General features: G+C 41.3%; 1 protein-coding gene across 1 annotated transcript; it reads left to right on the top strand.

Moving 5' to 3' along the window:
- Nucleotides 1–14,767: 14,767 nt before the first annotated feature.
- On the top strand, nucleotides 14,768–19,837 carry Ppp1r3c (protein phosphatase 1 regulatory subunit 3C). The gene is made up of 2 exons (XM_048338714.1): nucleotides 14,768–14,856; nucleotides 17,408–19,837. The coding sequence occupies exons 1-2, from the start codon at nucleotides 14,843–14,845 to the stop codon at nucleotides 18,345–18,347; spliced, it is 954 nt and encodes a 317-aa protein (XP_048194671.1). The 5' UTR covers nucleotides 14,768–14,842; the 3' UTR covers nucleotides 18,348–19,837.
- The last annotated feature ends 340 nt before the right edge of the window (nucleotides 19,838–20,177 follow it).

Below are 20,177 nucleotides of genomic sequence, written 5' to 3' on the forward strand. Positions count from 1 at the left end.
GCCACCTTATTGTAAGAAATTGCAATGAATTCCTTTGAACAAAGTCACTGGGTTTGAGTTGAATCTGACTCAGAAAGTTTAGTAACTGAGAGATAAGTGGCTGTGCCCTAGCTGGAGGGCTCAGCATTGTGGTCTGAGCAAACACCAAGTGACACTTTGTCACTCTTCATCACTGGTTGAGTTCCTTGATGGCATGTTAGAGCATTCTGGTGTTCATTAACGAATACATTGCAAGTGTTTATTTGCACCAAGTAAATGTTAGGGAATGCAATTGGAGAATGATAGGCTGATGCTTTTGGGGAAATGAATGGTGAGTCAGACCCAGGTTGCCCTTCTAGTCTATTATAAGAAAGACAGTACAGAACAACTAGCAATACTGTGAAGTACAGGGTGGCAATATAATTGGAAATACACTGCAGTGCCTCTCATTTCACAGAGGGAGGAATTTTTTCAAGAGTACAGAAGCTAGGTGTTGGTGGCTCACACCTGTAATCCTAGCTACTCAGGAGGCTGAGATCTGAGGATCACAGTGCAAAGCCACCCAGGGCAGGAAAGTCCTTGAGACTCTTATCTCCAATTAACTACCACAAAACTGGAAGTGGTACTATGGCTCAAGTGGTAGGGCACTAGCCTTGAGCTGAAGAGCTCAAGTGTAGCACCAGGTCTAGAGTTCAAGCCCACGACTGACAGAAAAAAAGAAAAAAGACTATAGGAAAAGTAAAGCTTTGTGGAGGAGGTTGCATTGGAGCAAATCTCTTCCTTTCTTTGCTTTGTGTTTCATGCTCTAGAGATATTTAAGTGGATTATTATAGGGTTGTTATGAGGATCAAATAAAACAATCTGAAGAAATGTAGTACAATGCTTGTCATTGAGTCAGCAGTACAGTTTATTATTTTTTTGAGAAAAAGTATTAGATCAGGATCAAGTCTATTTTTTGAAATCATGAAGGTCTAGGTTTAAGTGCAGTATGATATAATTGCACACCCTTAATTTTTCTAAACCTTACATTTCTCATCTACAAAATAGAGTAAATGAAACTACTACTTAATAGATAACTGGATTAAATGAGTTAATTCTAGTGACATAATGCTTGAAAAATCATAGCTTCTTAGAAATTGTTAGTTGCGGGGCTGGGGATATGGCCTAGTGGCAAGAGATCTTGCCTCGTATACATGAGGCCCTGGGTTCGATTCCCCAATACCACATATACAGAAAACGGCCAGAAGTGGCGCTGTGGCTCAAGTGGCAGAGTGCTAGCCTTGAGCAAAAGGAAGCCAGGGACAGTGCTCAGGCCCTGAGTCCAAGGCCCAGGACTGGCCAAAAAAAGAAATTGTTAGTTGTGGTCACTAATTTATATTTTGAACTAGGCCTTAAAGAAAAGAATAGTTGAGATAGATGATATAAAGTATAAGGCACATTGGTCTCAGTAAGAGGCTCACTTGAACTGGGCCATCTAAACTGCACAAGAGGCCCAGGGTTGGGTGATCTTTAAAGTGAGAATGAGGAGTCTCTAGCTAGTCTTTCTGATGAATTCACACATTAATGTGTACTGTGTTCAAGGTCTTGTTGGTTTTCTTTGTTTCTTGGTTTCTCTTAGTTTTATTGTGGTCATCCTCTGTTGTCTCTGTGACTGCAGTTTCATCCTAACCAGATCTCTGGTCCTCCTCTTGCTCCTCTTCCTGCCACGTCTCTACATAATAGCTGATAGTGTAATTAAACCACCACCACCACAACAAATCAACTCGGTTACTTACTTCACCTGTTTAACCACTTCAATGGCTTCTTGTGGCACTTAGAGCAAAAATCTAAAGCCTTTATACTTTAACACCTGCTTTATGTAGATTTACATTTGCTGCCTTTAAAAATATACCTTTTATTATCATTAATAATAAAAAATAAAGAAAATATTTTGGAATCAGTCAGATTCTGACAGGAAAATAGCAAAATCATTCAAAATAGGTAATTATAAGGTTGTGGACTAGATTTGAGACATCAAATAAACAAAGGTCTCTGTGGTAGTAGCTCAGGGAGCTGTTAGCATTCCTAATTCTGAAGGCAAATTGGGAAAGCCACTGAAGAGTCTATGGAGTTGCTCCATGGGGATCAGCAATGATGGAAGCCATGGCCATTAGTAGAGCAATGAAGGCATCATCACCTGTCAGGATGGAGGCTGGGGAATCTATACTTTGATTTCCTTTTCCTCTCTCCCTCTATTATCCTCCTGGTGTCTATCATTGACCAAACCCATGTAGAAGCCAGAAGGTATGGAAGCCTACTGAGTGACACAAATGAGTTTCTCTAGGCACAAAGTCTATGGCAAAAATGTGGGACGTGCATCTGGAGGGACAGTTGGAAGTCTCTAGTAAGTCCGTGTACAGGTTTTCTAAGTCATCTTTTACTTCAAATAAATTCTTTCCTTCTGTCTCCCCAGACTTGCCCCTTCACCTAGCTAATGCTAATGCTGCTTTTTTTTTTTCAACTTTCAGGCTGAATATTGTTCATTAAGGGAAGAAGACTTCCTTGATTTTGCTGCACTTAGGTCACATCTCTTCATCATAAGCTTGCAGGACACCTTCTAGTTATCTTTTGATATGCACATGGAAATTGCTTACTAATTAATTATGTAATATTTTGCTCAGTAATAGTCTGTGAGACTATTGTGAGAAAACAATAATACAGCCTACTTAAACTACTTAGGCTACTTTTGAATGCCTCCAGTGTTCTAAATGGGTGCAATTTGGTAACTGTCCTCAGTTCATAGTTTAATAGAGGAGATGGTTATATAAACAAATAAAAATCACCACTACAAAATCTATTTTATCTGTCTAAGTAAATTAACTTTTAAAGTACTTGGAAAAGGACAGGGCATTCTGCCTCTGTTTCTAGACTTGGGGGAAATTTCACATTGATATTAAACCTTGAAAGATGGATAGGGTTTGGCCAGATAAACAACTTCTAAGCAGAGGGAAGGAAAGAGCAGGAACAAACAGGAGACCATGGTATCTCAAGGCAGAGTCTTAATTGACCTGTGTACTTTCCACAGTAGAGGCATCCATGAGCCAGCAGAAATTTCCAGGAGGTTTTACAGTTGGTTAGTGGTAACCTTACATAAGCAACAAAATGGGAGATTAAAAAAAGTAAAGGAGGTATTAGATGATAGAGGAGGAAAAAGTTATTTGGAAACCATGAAGAAAAGGAGAAGTTGGGCGATAGTGAGAAGTAATAAAGAACAATCAAAGAATGATACACACACACACACACACACACACACACACACACACACACAATTCCTGATGAGTTGTTGCTTAAAAGAACCCAAGTGTCCATTGGTCCTGGTCCTAGCATTCAGCTTGTGATCTGAAAACAATCTGCCAAGTCCTAGGACAACTTGTCCCTTTGCTGGGGCTCCTAGGTCTGGGGCATTAGGTGGTTGTGTTGGCACCACTCTGTAGTACTTTTGAAATAACTTTCTCCCTGACTGCCAACTTAATAGTGTGGTACCTTTATTTAGGATTTTTTTTGGTTAACAATACTCTCTTCACTGTTTTTGAAAGCATCTTTTGACTTTTTATTTTCTTCTTACAATCTGTCCATTTTCAGCTTTCACTTCACTTCAGTGTCATTTCACTTTCTCTGTTATGTGTGCAGGATTGGGAAGCCAGTAATTTGTTTTCATGATCATGTACTTAATGTATCCAACATTCTTAAGGGCCAATCATGCCAGATATTAGAGATATACAGACAATAATACATTGTCCTTATCTTCAAGGAGCTAACACTCTACCAGAGGGCACAGGCATAAAATAGATTTTTATAAAAGTGGATATGAAGTGAGAGAATAAGAAATAGTCTCAGGATTGTATGGAAATGCAAAGGGAAAGGTGGAGAGGTGGCAGGCTACTGGGGAAAGACATCCATGAGGAATCTAGAAAAAAGACTAGGCATTAGTCATGAAAAGGTGAATGGTGAAAGCGTAGTATAGGTTAAGAGACAGTGTCTGAGCACAGGTAGGGCCAAGGAATGAAAAATAGAGATGAAGTTGGTTAGACAGACGGGGATCATGAGGGAACATCAGCAGTTTGTTTCAGTTGTTTACTTTGTTTTAGTTGATGAGGATGAGGGGTAGCTATTTTAGTTTTGTGGTCAGAGCCATATATTTTAGGTAGCTTGTGGTTGTGATGAATTTGAATGGCACCATCTAGGGTGGGGAAAGCTGGGTAGAGACTATTATAACAATTCAAAGGAGGGGAGAAGACATAGATTAAATACTGAGAAATACATTCGTATAGAAACATTGTGAAGGTGAAAGCACGCAGGACATGGAAATGGATTACATATGGGGGTGAGGAAGAGACAGGAGTCCCAACAGAGTGCTCAGGCTTAGATCATAGGCTTATACCTGCGAAGGAACCAGCTAATTCTTAAGATAAAGTATACACATGAGATTTGGTCTTCGTTTCAAATGATGACTATCACTCACTAGCTATGACCCTCAGCTTTACTGAGACTCCGTTTCCCCATCTATTCATGGAATGATGGATGTGGTTTCATGGGGTTTTAATGAAGAATAAGTGAGATACAGATTGTAAAGTGTGCAAAGCTGAAAGGGCAAATCACATGTAAAGTGTTATTACTCCAGTGCTGCCCCTGTGGTCTTTCAACAGAATCTAGTATTTCTGTGTGTAGTTTTTCAGAATAATATGGGCCATGGAGAAATCCAATATGTGCCATGGAGAAAACTTGTTCAGTAAATGACATCCTAATTTTTAATGGGGAGGAGGGAGGAGATGGATGTAAGACAAATAATTTTTTTACTCACTTTAAACAATAGCCCTTACCTTTTAAACTTAATACCATTTAATTAAAAATAAGCATTATATTATAATCATATTGTACCAGAAATGATATCATTAGATATATAAAAGAACTGAGCAAGCCAGGTAGCTCATGTCTATAATCCTAGCTACTCAGGAGGCTCAGATCTGAGGATTGAGGTTCGAAGCCAGCCTGAGCAGAAAAGTCTCAATGAGACTCTTATCTCCAATTAACCACTCAAAAACTGGAAGTAGTCTTGTGGTTCAAGTGGTAGAGCACTAGCCTTGAGCACAAAAAGGCCCAGGGACATTGCCCAGGCCATGAGTTCAAGCCCTACAACTGAAAAAAAGGAAATAATTAAGCAATATTAGATATATTGATTGTCCTTCATAATTTTTTTCTTCTGTCCTTTTTTTTCTAGGAAGAAAAACTCATAATCAGCAATTGTCTGGGCTCTAAAACCATAAAATGAAAACTCAATAATGTATAATAATGCAAAAATATAACACTATTTTGCTCAGCATCATCACTCTGCTCTATAGATTTTTCTTTTTAGAGAATTTGGGTATTTGGAAGTACCCTTGGTAGCTCTCAAATAATTCCCAATTTTACTAAGTGACTTCAAAGTTTAACAATTTGTAGTTAGGTACTGGTAGCTCTCTCCTATAATCATAGCTACTCAGAAGGCTGAGGTCTGAGGATCATGGTTTGAAGCCAGCCTAGGCAAGAAAGTCTGTGAAGCTCTTATCTCCAATTGATCATCAAAAAATGCTGCAAGCGAAGTGGTGGAATGCTAGCCTCGAACAAGAAAGCTCAGGGACAGCACCTAAGTCCTCAGTTTAAGCCTCATGTTTGGCGCGTGCGCGCACACACACACACACACTCACAGAAACACATATACATGTGTACATGCCTGCACATGCACACACACAATGAAACAATTTATCATTTAAAATATTTAGCACTTTGCTAATAGAGAGCAAACAAGGCTTGGAGAAACTTGGCTTTGAGATGTGTTTTTTAAAGTTGTGGTTGACATTCTAGAAGAGTTATGACACTTCAGACAAAATATTAAAGCTCTGGTGCAAATAGTTGACTCAGTGGGGTCTGGAAAATTGCTCATCCTCCTCAACGTTCCCAGCAGGAACTTTCCACTCCTTACTCCACATGGATCTGCTGAATAGAAACAGTCTCTCACATAAAGTCCTGGCCTACACCTGGTCTACCTTTTCTCTCCGTGGCTAAGGGAGATAATGCAATAGAAAAGAAAAGAGCAAAGGGCTCTGAATATCTTTTGGAGTGAGTAATTATTAATGGTTTTGGCCAGAGTTGGAGTGAGCTGATGAGTTTGCATGTGTGTAGTGTGTAGGGGAGAAGAAGGTTGCTTTTGTCACATGTAAAGGAAGTGTTGATACCTTATAAATGGGGCATCTGTGTTGAGTTTGGATTCCTTCTTCCAAAATTGCTTTGACTCCCTTTGCCACATAGCTAAAGTTCATCGCTGATTGCAGAAGTCAGATGATGGACCATAAAACCTACCTCTAGATGATATGAACCTAGTGGCCTGGTTAGATATAGGCAGACACAGGACATGAAGATTCTGTAAAGTATGGGACTACGCTAGAGATGTAGATGCCCATCCAGACACAGCAATGACAATGTATATAGGACATCTGGCTCTCCCAGCACACACACATCTAGTGCGTCATAAAGGGTTTTCTCCAGCTTCTTAGAGCAGAGGAACTGTAGATAGAGGAAAAAGAGAATCTAAGACTACACATTGTGTCAGTTCTCTCTTAATAAGTGGATTTTTCATCACTTCATAAGTCTGGAGTTAAAATGGAAACTCCCCCTGCCATCCAAATTACAGTTCCCTGAGTAGATTGAACCAGGCCAGCTAATTCTCTTGCAAAATTCCCTTACCATGGTTGGGACACATGTCTGCCAAAATTCTTCCTCAATGCAATGGGATTGGAGGGTGGCGGGACATTTAAGAGTCTAGGTCTGATGAAAGGTGCTCAGGACATTCTGAAGGATTTACTGCTGTACTCTGGAAGTGGGTTAGGTCTCATAAGAGCAGGTTGCTTTAAGAGAGATACTCCTAGTCCCTCCCTAGTCTCTTGTTTCCTCTTTTCATTATTAGACAAGATCTGATAATGTAGTCTGGTTTGGCCTCAAATTAACAATCCTTCTGCCTCAGCCTCTTAATTCCTGAGATTACAGGCCTATATCACCACACCAAGCCTGGTATTTCTTTCATTGAAGTTTCTATAAACGTTGATATCTTTTGGCTAGGTCCTATTCCTTTCCCTGCAAAAGTCTTCTTTTTTCCTCCTATCTCCCAGAGAGTAATGTTAAAACCTTTGAAAATGTCCTTCAGTAGTTTTTCAATTATTTCTTCTTTTTTTTTTTTTTTTTGGCCAGTCCTGGGCCTTGGACTCAGGGCCTGAGCACTGTCCCTGGCTTCTTCCCGCTCAAGGCTAGCACTCTGCCACTTGAGCCACAGCGCCGCTTCTGGCCGTTTTCTGTATATGTGGTGCTGGGGAATCGAACCTAGGGCCTCGTGTATCCGAGGCAGGCACTCTTGCCACTAGGCTATATCCCCAGCCCCAATTATTTCTTCTTAATTCTTCCTTTTCCTTTTTTTTTTTTGTCAGTTGTGGGGCTCGCAATAACTCAAAGCTAGTGCTTTGCTACTTTGACCACAGCTCCACTTCTGGTTTTCTTTTTTTATTTTTGCCAGTCCTGGGCCTTGGACTCAGGGCCTGAGCACTGTCCCTGGCTTCTTTTTGCTCAAGGCTAGCACTCTGCCACTTGAATCACAGCGCCACTTCTGACCATTTTCTGTATATGTGGTGCTGGGGAATCGAACCCAGGGCTTCAAGTATACGAGGCAAGCGCTCTTGCCACTAGGCCATATCCCCAGCCCCCGTCACTTCTGGTTTTCTGATGGTTAATTGAAGATAAGAGTCTCACAGATTTCCTTTCTAGGCTGGCTTCAAATCATGATCCTCAGATCTCAGCCTCTTGAGTAGCTAGGATTACAGATGTAAGCCACTGGCTCTAGCCAAGGCTAAGCATCATCTGAGATCAGGAGTTTGGAGATGGTGCTGTGCTAAGCACTTTGGGTGTCTTCACAATGAATTAGTGAGGTAGAATCAGTAAGTAGCCACTGTAATCCAGCCTGGGCAACAAGAATAAATGTAACACTATAGAATCTCTCTCCTTTGGTGCTTCCTCCAATCCCTCTTTCTTCACAATCTGGAATCTTTTCTTCTAGTGAAATTGTTCTTTCTGTAGTTAGTTAGCCAATATGTCTTGCTTCTCTTTGGCCATCTTGGCCCCCAGAGACAACTATTTTTGCTGTTTTGAGGTACATGTAGCAAATGTGTATAAAGTTCACACAGCTCATTGTCACCAAGCCAGCCTGATAGGATTATGACTTTTTATCTCTCCATTGTTTTTTACTCAGCTGATCAAGAGGGGCCAAATGTATCATTTTTCGTGTCCTTATTCTCTTCTCTTTTTCCTCATCTCACTGAGATATCACATATATTTCCCAAACTTTCTGTAACTCCTTTCTTTTTGCTTTTACATCTGCACGTAGATTATTCTTTGCACTTATAGAGATTTTGAGAGATGAGGCATGAGATAAAAACAAAAAAATTGAGGTAGTAAAAATCATACTTGAAAATACCTCCAGTGCAAATTTCTTCTCCCTTTTTTTTTTTTGGTCTAAGTCCAGGACTTGAACTTGAGATCAATGGCTGGTGCTCTACCATGCCTCTAACCCCTTAATTTCTTCTCCTGCCCACTGAAGAGATGTCTTGGAGTAAGACAATAGGCCATTGGCATAATTTCAGTTGTGATTTCTTTTGCTCTCAATTACTAAATCATAAACATTGTTCTTCTCTCAATTTTGCAAAGATGATACTGCACCACAACTAAATTTTACCTATTTTCCTGGTCTTCCTGAATCTCAGTAGCTCCTTGAAGCTTTCCTTTCTGAATCTCCTTAGCCACCTCTAGTCTTTCTCTTTGGTCTTGTTAGGTACCAGTATGGTGCTGGTCCTGTTCAAATCAACTTACATACTGTTAGGTTTTTAAAGTAGGTAGCCGGTAAAGGAGAACGCCACGCGGTATTCAGGCAGGAGAGAAAGTTTATTACCGAACTGCTGGCCTGTGGCCAAGATGATCCATGGCTGGAGAGAAGGGAGAGAGAGAGCGAGCGACCCCCACCCAGCCCTGCCTTATATCTAGGGCAGGGGCAAGGGGTGTGGCTAGGTGGATTAGGATGTGACCTCAGGGAAAGGGGAGGTAACTGCCTCCAGGTCTGCAGGTTACCCAGGTAACTGGGTGGAGACTAAATGAGGTGGGGGCAGCTACATGGAGCCCTCAGGGAGAGGACCTAACATACTTACAGCCTGGATTCCAGAGGGCTTTGGAATCTGGTTCTATTTCCTACTAGTTGGGTTATCTTGGACAAATTTCTCCTCACTTTCCTCATCTGTGAAATGGGTTTCTATCCTATAATATTTTTATACAGAATGAAGGGTTACTACATGTAAAGTGTGTAAAACAGTGGCTAGGCCAAAGTGAATATGATTGAAATGCTTTTTAAAAATATGTTCCTTCACCAAACATTAGTGTTTCCATCCAATATGTCTAAAGAAGGAAGAAAGAAATCATGCAAAAGATAACTTACTATTCACTGAGGCATGTGAACAAACACTGCTTTGAAAAATAGAAATCTATCCTTTCTAATCACAATGAGATGTTTTCAAAGTCACCAGTGCTGACTGTGGGAGATAAAAATCAGTTATGAGGCTCATCTCAGTTACAGCCAGCCAACTATGGTGAAAATACTGACATTGACTGTAAAGTTGTACTTCCTTGACTGACCACATGATCACATTGCAGAAAATAAGTTGGTGACTTAATGGGCGTTCCCTCCCTTCCCCCATGGGGCAGCTATCTGGCAAAATTTGGATCAAAAGCTGTAAGAGACTTGCCACACTGGATTTTTCATGAGTTTGGATTTCTGAAATGAAGACTGTAATATCCTCAAGGTCAAATGGCTATGTAATAAGTCCTAGTAACTCCTGGTACAGTGCTCAAAACACAGCATAGACCTATAACCTCAAACAGATGTATGATTGAGATGAAGACAAAACAATGTTTTGATGATGCCAAAACACAATTAGAGAAATCCCATGACTAGTAATACAACTCTCCACAACTCCTAGTCCACCTCTTCTTTATTGGCACAATTCCCAACTTAGAAAACACTGATTCCATTCCAAGTCTCTCATCCCATAATGGAGAGCAGTAAAATCCAGAGAGGAGAGTGAAGAGGGCCTGGATCATCCAGCGGTGAGATTTACAGAGATTTGTTTTTCCAGTCTTCCTTTTGGAGGTGAAACAGTAACTTTTGTGGCATTAGTCAACACCAGGGGGCAGGAGAGAAAGCAGAGTGAACAGAAACAATTCAGGATAGTGAGAGTAAATGGTGTAAAGAGTTATGTGATCCAAATCAAATAATTAATTTTGGTCATATGACTTTTCTGTCTTTGTCTGAGGCCTTCCTTCTTTTTTTTTTTTTTTTCCAAATTTTTATTATCAAACTGATGTACAGAGAGGTTACAGTTTCATACGTTAGGCATTGTATACATTTCTTGTACTGTTTGTTACCTTGTCCCTCATACCTCCCTCCCCCCTGTAACAACCTTTTCTTTTCTTTTCTTTTTTTTGCCAGTCCTGCCTGGGCGTTGGACTCAGGGCCTGAGCACTGTCCCTGGCTTGTTTTTTGCTCAAGGCTAGCACTCTGCCACTTGAGCCACAGCGCCACTTGTGGCCATTTTCTGTATATGTAGTGCTGGGGAATTGAACCCAGGGCTTCATGTATACGAGGCAAGCGCTCTTGCCACTAGGCTATATCTCCAGCCCCGCCTTCCTTCTTTAATAAAGCTTATGTCCACATATTATTATTAGGGTCTAATTACATGTGTATCCATATACTTATTATTTCATATTAACTTCACAAATTCCATAGGCTTCCATTATAATAGCTTCATGATTTTACCTGCCTAGGTAGGCCATTTGATTATCATTTGTGGCAGAGTGGAAATCAGGTGATTAAGCAAAATGCATTGCCTTGCTACATTATAGGCTCAAAATAGCTATGAAAATACTCAGGCATTCAAGCTTGAGTTAAGAAGATTGCTGTTTTAATCCAGTGTATTTGTTTGTAGAAAGACTGACCAAGATAGGTTTGAGTGAAAAAGAAATATTAAATACTGTGAAATACTCTGTGTTGGTTCTGTTTTGTAATTAACTGTTTGTAGTTTCCAGAAATATATTTTATGAAGATATATATATATATATATGTAATATGAAGCTTCCAACACTGTTCTTGGTATTGGTATATAGGCTTATACATACTAGCTGAATCTGGATTTTTTTTTTTGCCAGTCCTGGGCCTTGGACTCAGGGTCTGAGCACTGTCTCTAGCTTCTCTTTGCTCAAGGCTAGCACTCTGCCACTTGAGCCACAGAGCCACTTCTGACCATTTTCTGTATATGTGGTGCTGGGGAATCAAACCCAGGGCTTCATGTATACGAGGCCAGCACTCTTGCCATTAGGCTATATTCCCAGCCCTGAATCTGAATGTTTTAAAACCCTTTAAAATGATTTCTTAAATACAGAAGTCTTCCATGTTCATGGTAAAAAATTAAAAAGCTACATAGAAGTCAAACAATAAAAATAGCTTTGTTATTCACCATCTCTATCCTCCCCCCACAAAAATATTAACATTTTGCTAGAGAATATTCCCTCTTTTTTTTTTTTTTTTTAAAAGCTTGACTATCATTCTACCAGTTGGGCTATACCTCCATTCCTGTTTTGTTTTTGCTGTTATTTGGGAGATGACTCTAGTGAACTTTTTTGCCCTGCCTGGCCTCGAACTATGCTCCTCAGATTTCATCTAGTAGCTAGAATTACAGATGTGAGCCACCAGTACCCTGAACAAGCAGTTATTATTTTGTAATACTCCGTTACTTTAGCTGGTACTGTTCACTTGTTAACTCAGTATGTGGCCATGGGCAGATGAAAGCACACTAGGCAGGCAGAGGTGCTTTTGTTTCATTTTGGTTTGTTTGTTTTTTGCTTGCAGATAGCATTCTACTGCTGGAGCCACAGGTCCACTTCCAGCTTTTTGGTGATTAATTGGAGATGAGAGTCTCCAGCACTTTCTTGACTGGGCTAGCTTCAAAGTGTGATTCTGAGATCTCAGTCTCCCAAGTGAAGCACCGGTGCCTGGCAGCAGTTGAACTTTAAAAAGTTTTAGGAATGTGGCTTCACGGTAGAGTGCTTGCCTAGCATGCAGAAAGCCCTGGGTTCGATTCCTCAGCACCACATAAACAGAAAAAGCTGGAAGTGACGCTGTGACTCAAGAGGTAGAGTGCTAGCTTGAGCAAAAAGAAGATAGGGACAGTGCTTAGGCCCTAAGTACCAAGCCCCAGGACTGGCAAAAAAAAAAAAAAAAGTTTTAGATGTTTCCATTATTAAACAAAGAGTTCAATGCCAGTACTGTATCTTCTTCTGCTTTTATAATTGTTGATGAGTAATTAAAGGAAGGCAATATGATACAATGGTTATTGCTTTGGCACTAGCCAGTTTCTCATCCCAGGTCTATTTGCATGGTCCTGAGCATGTCTCTTGACCTCCCTGTGTTTCAGCTTCCCTTTCTCTAAGATGAGATAAATGATAAAAGATACCCTGGAGAGTTATGAGAATTGAATGGATAGCATTTAGACTGCAGGGGGAAGGGGGCACGGTGCCTGTAATTATTAAACATGAATTCAATTTAAAAAAAAGAAGCACTTAGACTACGAGTTTGGCACATGGTAAAGGTCACACAAGCAATAACTGTTAATCAATATTATGCTCAGGTATTGAGTTTTCTGAGATGAGAGAGTAAGATGGAAGACCCCAGCTACTGACTGGAGAACTAACATGGGCTGAGCACATGAACTGGGCATTGGGCTGAGGTTGCTCATTTGCCCAATCAAATATAATCCTCAGAATAAGTGTATGATTTCCATTTTCACATCAGGAAATTGAGGAAAGAACTTGCCTAGATTTCGATAGACAGTGTTAAACACAAAGACTATGCTCTTTAGTTAGTGTTGGCTGAACCAAGAGGGTATAAAACCTGCCATCAGTTGCATATTTCATTTAAAAAATAAAGCTCAAGTGTGAAGTCTTTTAGTAGTAATATTCAGTATGAGTTTTCCTCTCTTTCCAATCCATTTAAAAACACTTCCACTATTTCCTAGTCTTGTTTTGCTTTTTAAGACACAGGGATTTTTTTGTACATTTTTATTTGACTGTTGGATATCTAAGTACTGCAGAGCTAGAATGTGGATTTTATAAAAATAATTTATACTTGATTTCGAAATTCAATTTTATGGTTGTAATTGATGCTCTAAAAAAATCCCCAAGCTAAACAAAATAAGGAAACCTCAGTGAAAGTAGTGGGATATTTAAATATTTTATTTCTCCACCACTGCCAAAAAACTTCAGAGCCAAATAGACGGCCCAGTGAGTGAGAAAGATCATTTCTGACTTTATTTTTCTCTTCCATGGAGAAAATTGAAGAATAAACTGAAATACAAAGTGGCATTCATTAAAAAAATTAATTTCATGTATTTATTTTTACACAGGGTCTAGTACGAAGGCCGGGCTGGTCTCGAACTCTGTCTTTCTGGCCTTGTTTTCTGAATGCCTGGATTATAGGTGTGAGCCACAGTGCAGGCTTCAAAGTGTTCCCCTTTCCCTTTCCTTTTTCTTTCTTTTACTGGTGCTTGAATTCAGGGCCTGGGCACTGTCTTAGCTTTTCCCCCTCTAGGCTAGCGCTCCACCTCTAGCGCCACTACTCCACCTCTAATTATTGTTGCTTAATTGGAGATAATCCTTTTTTTTTTTCTTTTGTCTGTCCTAGGGCTTGAACTCTGCCACTGTCCTTGAGCCTCTTTGTGCTTCAGGCTAGCACTCTACCACTTGAGCCATAGCACCACTTCCGACTTTTTCTTAGTAGTTTATTGGAGATAAGAGTCTCAAGGACTTTTCTGCCGGCTCTGGCTGGGTACTGTGATCCTCAGATCTCAGCTTCTTGAGCAGCTAGGATTGCAGGTGTAAACCAAGGGTGCCTGGATGAGATAAGAGTTCTTATATAGATTGGCTTTCAACTTGTTTCTCCGATCTAAACCTCCTGACTGGCTAGGATTATAGGCGTATCCAGCTAAAGTGTCTTTTAATTAAACCCCACCTCTTTGTCTTAGAGGAGATACATACTTTCCTAACAACACTAGTTTGAGAAGTTGGTTAACTCTCGGCAGTTTACTGTGTGGGGGCATTTGTGGATTCTTCCTAACCAAAAAACCATCCAGGCAGTTTTCTGATCGTGCAGACCAAGGGTGCGCGTACCTACCAAGCAACGAACAGTATCATCATTTGAGACAACCTGTGTGGTCGGAGCGAGCCACCAAGTTCAGCGCTCCAGTTCAACTGTGCACAGACCCACCTATTTGTAAGTAACAGAAGCTCCAAGCCCCGAGGAGCAGGCGCCCACTCGGGGAAGCTTGCTGCAGCTTCTCCCGGCTCGCTCGGTGCAGTACGTGCCGGCGCGCTTCCTGGCCCCGGGTTCGCGGTACGCGGCTCAGTGTGTCTGGCACCAGAATCCCTCGCACTCCCCCAGGGGCTCCCAGCGGAGCTCTCCGAGCACAGCCTGCCCCGAGGTGATCACGTTCGCCGCGGAGGCTCGCGCTCCAGCTGAGCGCTGATTGGTCACGCCATCCGGCCCGCGGCCCGGCGATTGGTTGAAAGAATCCGTTCACGTGGTTGGGCGTTGATAAGCCGCCTCTGGGGCTGAGCTTCTCGCAGTCTACTAGGGCCGTCACCCATCGCAGTGAACGCTGCCTGCTACGAGGGTGCTGGCTCTGTCGGTCCGCCGCCGTCTCCCAGCCTCATGAGCTGCACCAGGTAGGTTCAGGGTAACTCTCCACCCACGAATGGAGGGGAACTTGCAGCTGCAGAGAAGTTCGGGGTTGCGGGGGAGGGGGGATAGGGGAGGATGGTGTTTTTTGTCATGTCATGTCTGCAAATGAAGATCTCCTAGGAGAAGGTAAGTTGATGGGCTGCTGAGTTGAATTTGGCACCCGAGGAAGCCTTTGGAGATGCACAAATTACCAATCTGCATTAAGAAAAATGTCTTGCACTCTGTTTTTGCTAATCAGCATCCTAAATCAGAAATGGTCGTACCATGAGTCAGCTTTAGTTTGGACCCTCTCTTTGATGCATTGTTCTCTCAGGGTTCTGCACAACTGCCCCAAGTACTTGGGGGGGGGGGGCAGCTTAGTTTTTTTGACAGCAAGCACTCTGGTATTCTTGGTTAGCTTGGGGGACAAGAATTACTAGGTGAGATCTGCATTCATTTCTCTCCCACTCTATGGTTTGCGGTAGCAAGCTCAGCCTCAGAGTTGGAGCAAACTATTATTTTTAACTCTTGGCCAGGGAAATAATTGAATACTAAGATTGTCTTTTCTATAAATGTAAAAAAAAAAAAAAAAGCATTTCCATAGAACTGCTTGAAGTCACTTCCAGACATAACTTAGTGGATGACTTCTCTAAGAATTCTTCCTAGTATTATTAGACCCTAAGTGTAACTTTAGTTTTCATTTCATTTGTTTGCCCCAAGGTTGCAAGTCTCCAAGAAAGTTACTGCAGCTAGTAAAGTAATCTCATGACTGTCCTTTATTTCCATTTTGTGATAAGGACCACTCTCGAGTTCTGAGAGCTGCTGTGGAGAGTGTTAAGTTACTAAAGCCAGACTGAGAAATGTCCTGTACAGTGTTCACAGCTTCTTTATTCTTAAGGCTGAGATAGGCTGAAATCCTGGCTGAAATCCTGTTTAGCAACATATAGGAGGGCCACAGGCCAGAAAACAAAAACAAAACCCCTCATTGAGAGTGATTTTTGGCTTAACAGCAGAACCTAGATAGGTTTAAATAGGTATAAACTTTTAAATAGCTGTTATGTCTTAAAAATGATCATTTCCAGTGGACTCTGATGGCTCAAGCCTGTAATACTATCAACTTTGGAGGCAGAGATCTGAGGATCATGGTTAGAAGCCAGTCCAGGAGTAAACTCCAGGAGAGTCTTATCTCCAATAAACTACTTGAAAAAGTTGGGAGTGGCACTGTGGCTCAAGCACTAGCCTTGAGCAAAAAGAAGCTCGGGGAAAGCACTCAGGCCCAGAGTTCAAGCCCCAGGAGTGGCAAAAAAAAGTTGTTGCCCAAAATACCAGTTTTTGGTGGTAGTTGAGTTTGAACTCAGGTCTTGTACTTGCTGGGCAAGTACTTTACCATTTAAACCATTCCTTTAGCCCCTAGCTTTTCTGCTTAAATGTGTACTTGTTATATGCATCTTTCTATATGAAATATATTGAGTCTGGAAAGTTTTTCCTTAAGTGTAGGCTCTGTTGGCTTGTGTTTCCATTGGAGGAAGAACATTTAAACTCTCTGGGGAAGCTTTAAGAACATATTCACCTCATGGGCATCATTCCCAGAGTTCTGCTCCAATAGCATTAAGTCTCAAGTATCAGGTTTAAGAATCTTTGGTTTATCATCTGAGTACCCTGGATATTGTATATACGTGTATTAGAACTAGGGAAGGGAAAGGGAATATCAAAATTGAGAGACAAAGGATAAAAAGACAAATGATTCCAAAAGCAATACTTATAAAATCATTTGGTGTAAACCAACCGTACAACTCATGGGGGGAAAGAGGGAAAAGGGGAGGGGAGAGGTGGGGGGAAAATGAGGGAGGAGGTAACAAGTTGAACAAGAAATGTACTCACTGCCTTACATATGAAACTGCAACCCCTCTGTACTCACTTTGACAATAAAGGGGGAAAAAGAATCTTTGGTTTAGGCTAGAGGAAGGGCACACACCTATAATACCATTTACTTTGGAGGTAGAGAGGGTTGCAGTTTGAGGTCAGTCAGCGCAAAAAGTTAGTGAGACCCCATTTGAGCTAATAATCTGAGTGGGAGGTGTGCATTTGTTAGCCAAGCTCTGCAGGAATCACAGTACAGGCCAGACCTGGAATGTGTGAACCTATCAAAAAAATACAGGAGAAAGGGCTGGGGGTGTGGCTCAAGTGATAGAGTCTAAATGTGAGGTCCTTACTTCGACCCTAATGCCTACCTCTCCTCCCCAAAAGAATAGAACAGAGCAAATTACTCTTAGAATTAATTGTATTAGATATCATGAAATGCAACCATCTGAGATGGGGAGACTGAACCCCTTCCAAGTATTTTCAGCAGTTAGGCCACGACCCAATTGCTAAGCCATGGATAGAGGTGGAATGCAGGTCAGATCCCCTGATACTCTTATGCTACACAGTGTAGCGCCTCCTTGGTAATTACTGCACTGGCCATAATGCAGAGAGCATAAAAATAGGACATATATATTTGGGACCAGGCTGAGCATTTCAGATCTAGGTTGTGATCCTCTTCCTTTTGCATTCTAGAATGATCCAGGTTCTGGACCCACGTCCTCTTACAAGTTCAGTCATGCCAGTGGATATGGCCATGAGGTTTTGTTTGGCTCATTCGCCACCTCTGAGGAGTTTCCTGGGCCCTTACAATGACTTTCAACGAAAAAATTTTGTAAATAAATTGAAGCCTTTGAAACCATGTCTCAGCCTCAAACAGGAAGCCAAATCACAGAAAGAATGGAAACACTCACACAACCAAGCCAAGAAGCGGGTTGTATTTGCTGACTCCAAGGGCCTCTCTCTTACTGCAGTCCACGTCTTCTCTGACCTTCCAGAAGAACCTGCATGGGATCTTCAGTTTGATCTCTTGGACCTTAATGATATCGCCTCTGGTTTAAGACTCCATGAGGAGAAAAACCTGATTTTAGATTTTCCTCAGCCTTCCACTGATTACTTAAGTTTCCGGAATCATTTTCAGAAGAACTTTGTTTGTCTGGAAAATTGCTCTTTGCAAGAACGAACAGTGAGTGGGACAATCAAAGTGAAAAATGTGAGCTTTGAGAAGAAGGTTCAGGTCCGCATTACATTTGACTCCTGGAGAAGCTACAGGGATGTGGACTGTGTCTACATGAAGAATGTGTATGGCAGCTCAGATAGTGACACCTTCTCCTTTACCATTGACTTACCCTCCGTCATCCCAACTAAGGAGAAGATTGAGTTCTGCATTTCTTACCAAGCGAATGGGCAAGTCTTCTGGGACAACAACGAGGGTCAGAATTACCGAATAGTTCATGTGCAGTGGAAACCGGATGGGGTGCAGACGCAGATGACACGCCAGAACTGTGCATTCAACCAGATGCCTCCTAAGACTGAATCGGAGTCAATAGTCTTTGGCAGTCCGAGGCTGGCTAGTGGCCTGTTCCCAGAATGGCAGAGCTGGGGCAGAATAGAGAATTTGGCCTCTTATCGATGAATTAAGCAACCTACTGATTGATTTTGACCTGTTGTAGTCCCCATGCAATTCTAGGTCTGTATTGCTCAATATTAGGAAGCCTTTGCTACTTTCCATCTATAGGTTTAGCTTTGAGTCTTTGGGACCTGGCAACAGAAAAATATGAGCCATTTGAGCATTTTGTTCTAGATGATCAAGTAACAGCCTGGGAACTATTTCTGTTTAATCCTTTATTTTTTCTCCCAGTACCCTTCCTGTCTTCCCTCTCAATTCACTAGCTTTCACATTGGGCAAGAACAACTTGAGGAAGGACAGTTGATGGTGATGGAAAGCTGTGTTAATGGTATGAGGAATGTGTGAAAGGGTTATGCAAATAGCTCTGAGACTCAAACCGGAGTAGAAGTGGAGGTCTGAACATTTAATTGTTGGTGAAATGATGTAAGGTTATTTTGTGTTTTGAAGTTGGTTTTTCAACTTTTTCTCCTGGAGAAGTAACTCAGAAGAGAGGAAAGAGGTCTGTTCTACATATTGTGAAGAAAAGCAAAATCAACTTTTAGGGTATTGGATGGTGTTGGGGGAAGATGAACTATATAATTTTGGAGACTCAAGACCTTAAGTAAAGCCTTTCTGTTTAACCATGGTCTATTTTTTAAAAAAAAAAAAGTCATGATTTGGGGCAAGTTTAATTGAATCTGTATTTGAAATCCTAAATGTGACAAGTGACTTTGCCATCAAGGCATAGTACTTGGGTTCTTGGTATATATGGAATGTTGTGGCCAACTAGTTATGCCATCACCCATGGCTAACAGCACCAGGAATCCATTTATGTCAAAGATAGTTCTTTCCAAGTGCCTTGATTAAACCAAAAAATAATGTTGTTTAACCCAAATATCTGATCATGCATGAGTTTCTGACCTTCCACAAAGGTCCATTCACTAGTATTGCTCCTGCAATACTGTTGTACTTTCAAGAGTGTTGTCAGTGTACACAATTCACATCCTTCATATTGAAGGTGACTCATCTTTCTTTCATGCTTTTTTGATGCAGTGTTTGAAGTGAGGACTGACACTAGGATTCTCAATACCAGAGTCCAGTACCTTGCACATAGAAGGAGCAGTCTATTTTGTTGCCTGTTTTTGTGTTTTACTTTCCTTTGAAGTCAAATGCTGCTGTTCTTTTTTAAATATATATTTAAAGAGAAAGGATGTGAATTTTTGGGGGGGTGTGAATTCTTTTCACGTGTGCATAAATCCATTCGTTAAGATCCTGAGGACCGGATTCCTGAAATGTTTGATTCATCTTGTGCATGTCTATTGAGAAATGTTAGGAGAATGCAGTTAATTTTAACATGTGTGATCTTCTATACTGGAAAAATGCTGTTGGTGTAACTCAGCTATGACTGTATTTGAGCTTGTAACTAGTATCCATAATTTTTCTACTGTAAATGTTTCAGTTTCTTCTAGTTATCCTCTAGGAGCTTCTCACTTTAAGAATAAATGTGTTTGATAGAAGACTTGAGAGTGTTTTCTTCCTCAAACCCACAGTTCGTCAAATGATCAACTGCTATTCAGCTATTTGGAAATAGCCAAACAGGGTTAGTTTTGGTCCAGGTAGTGCATCCACCTGAAAAGTATTCACGTGGCCAATAGTCCCGTGGTAACTGGGAGTCCTTCTACCTGACCCTTAGGGGCTGGAGCCCAAGGGCAGGGAGTTAATCTGTTGCGACCGTCTTTATCTGTAGTTACACTGCTCTCTCCTGGGTCAGGGTTATCTTGGAAGTCACCTCAGCTTTAAAATGGGGAGGAGATTGTATGGCAAGGGATGAGGTGACTCCTAGTTCTTGGGCTCCAG

Source organism: Perognathus longimembris, chromosome 2 (assembly GCF_023159225.1).
Source record: "Perognathus longimembris pacificus isolate PPM17 chromosome 2, ASM2315922v1, whole genome shotgun sequence".
Lineage (NCBI taxonomy): Eukaryota > Metazoa > Chordata > Mammalia > Rodentia > Heteromyidae > Perognathus > Perognathus longimembris.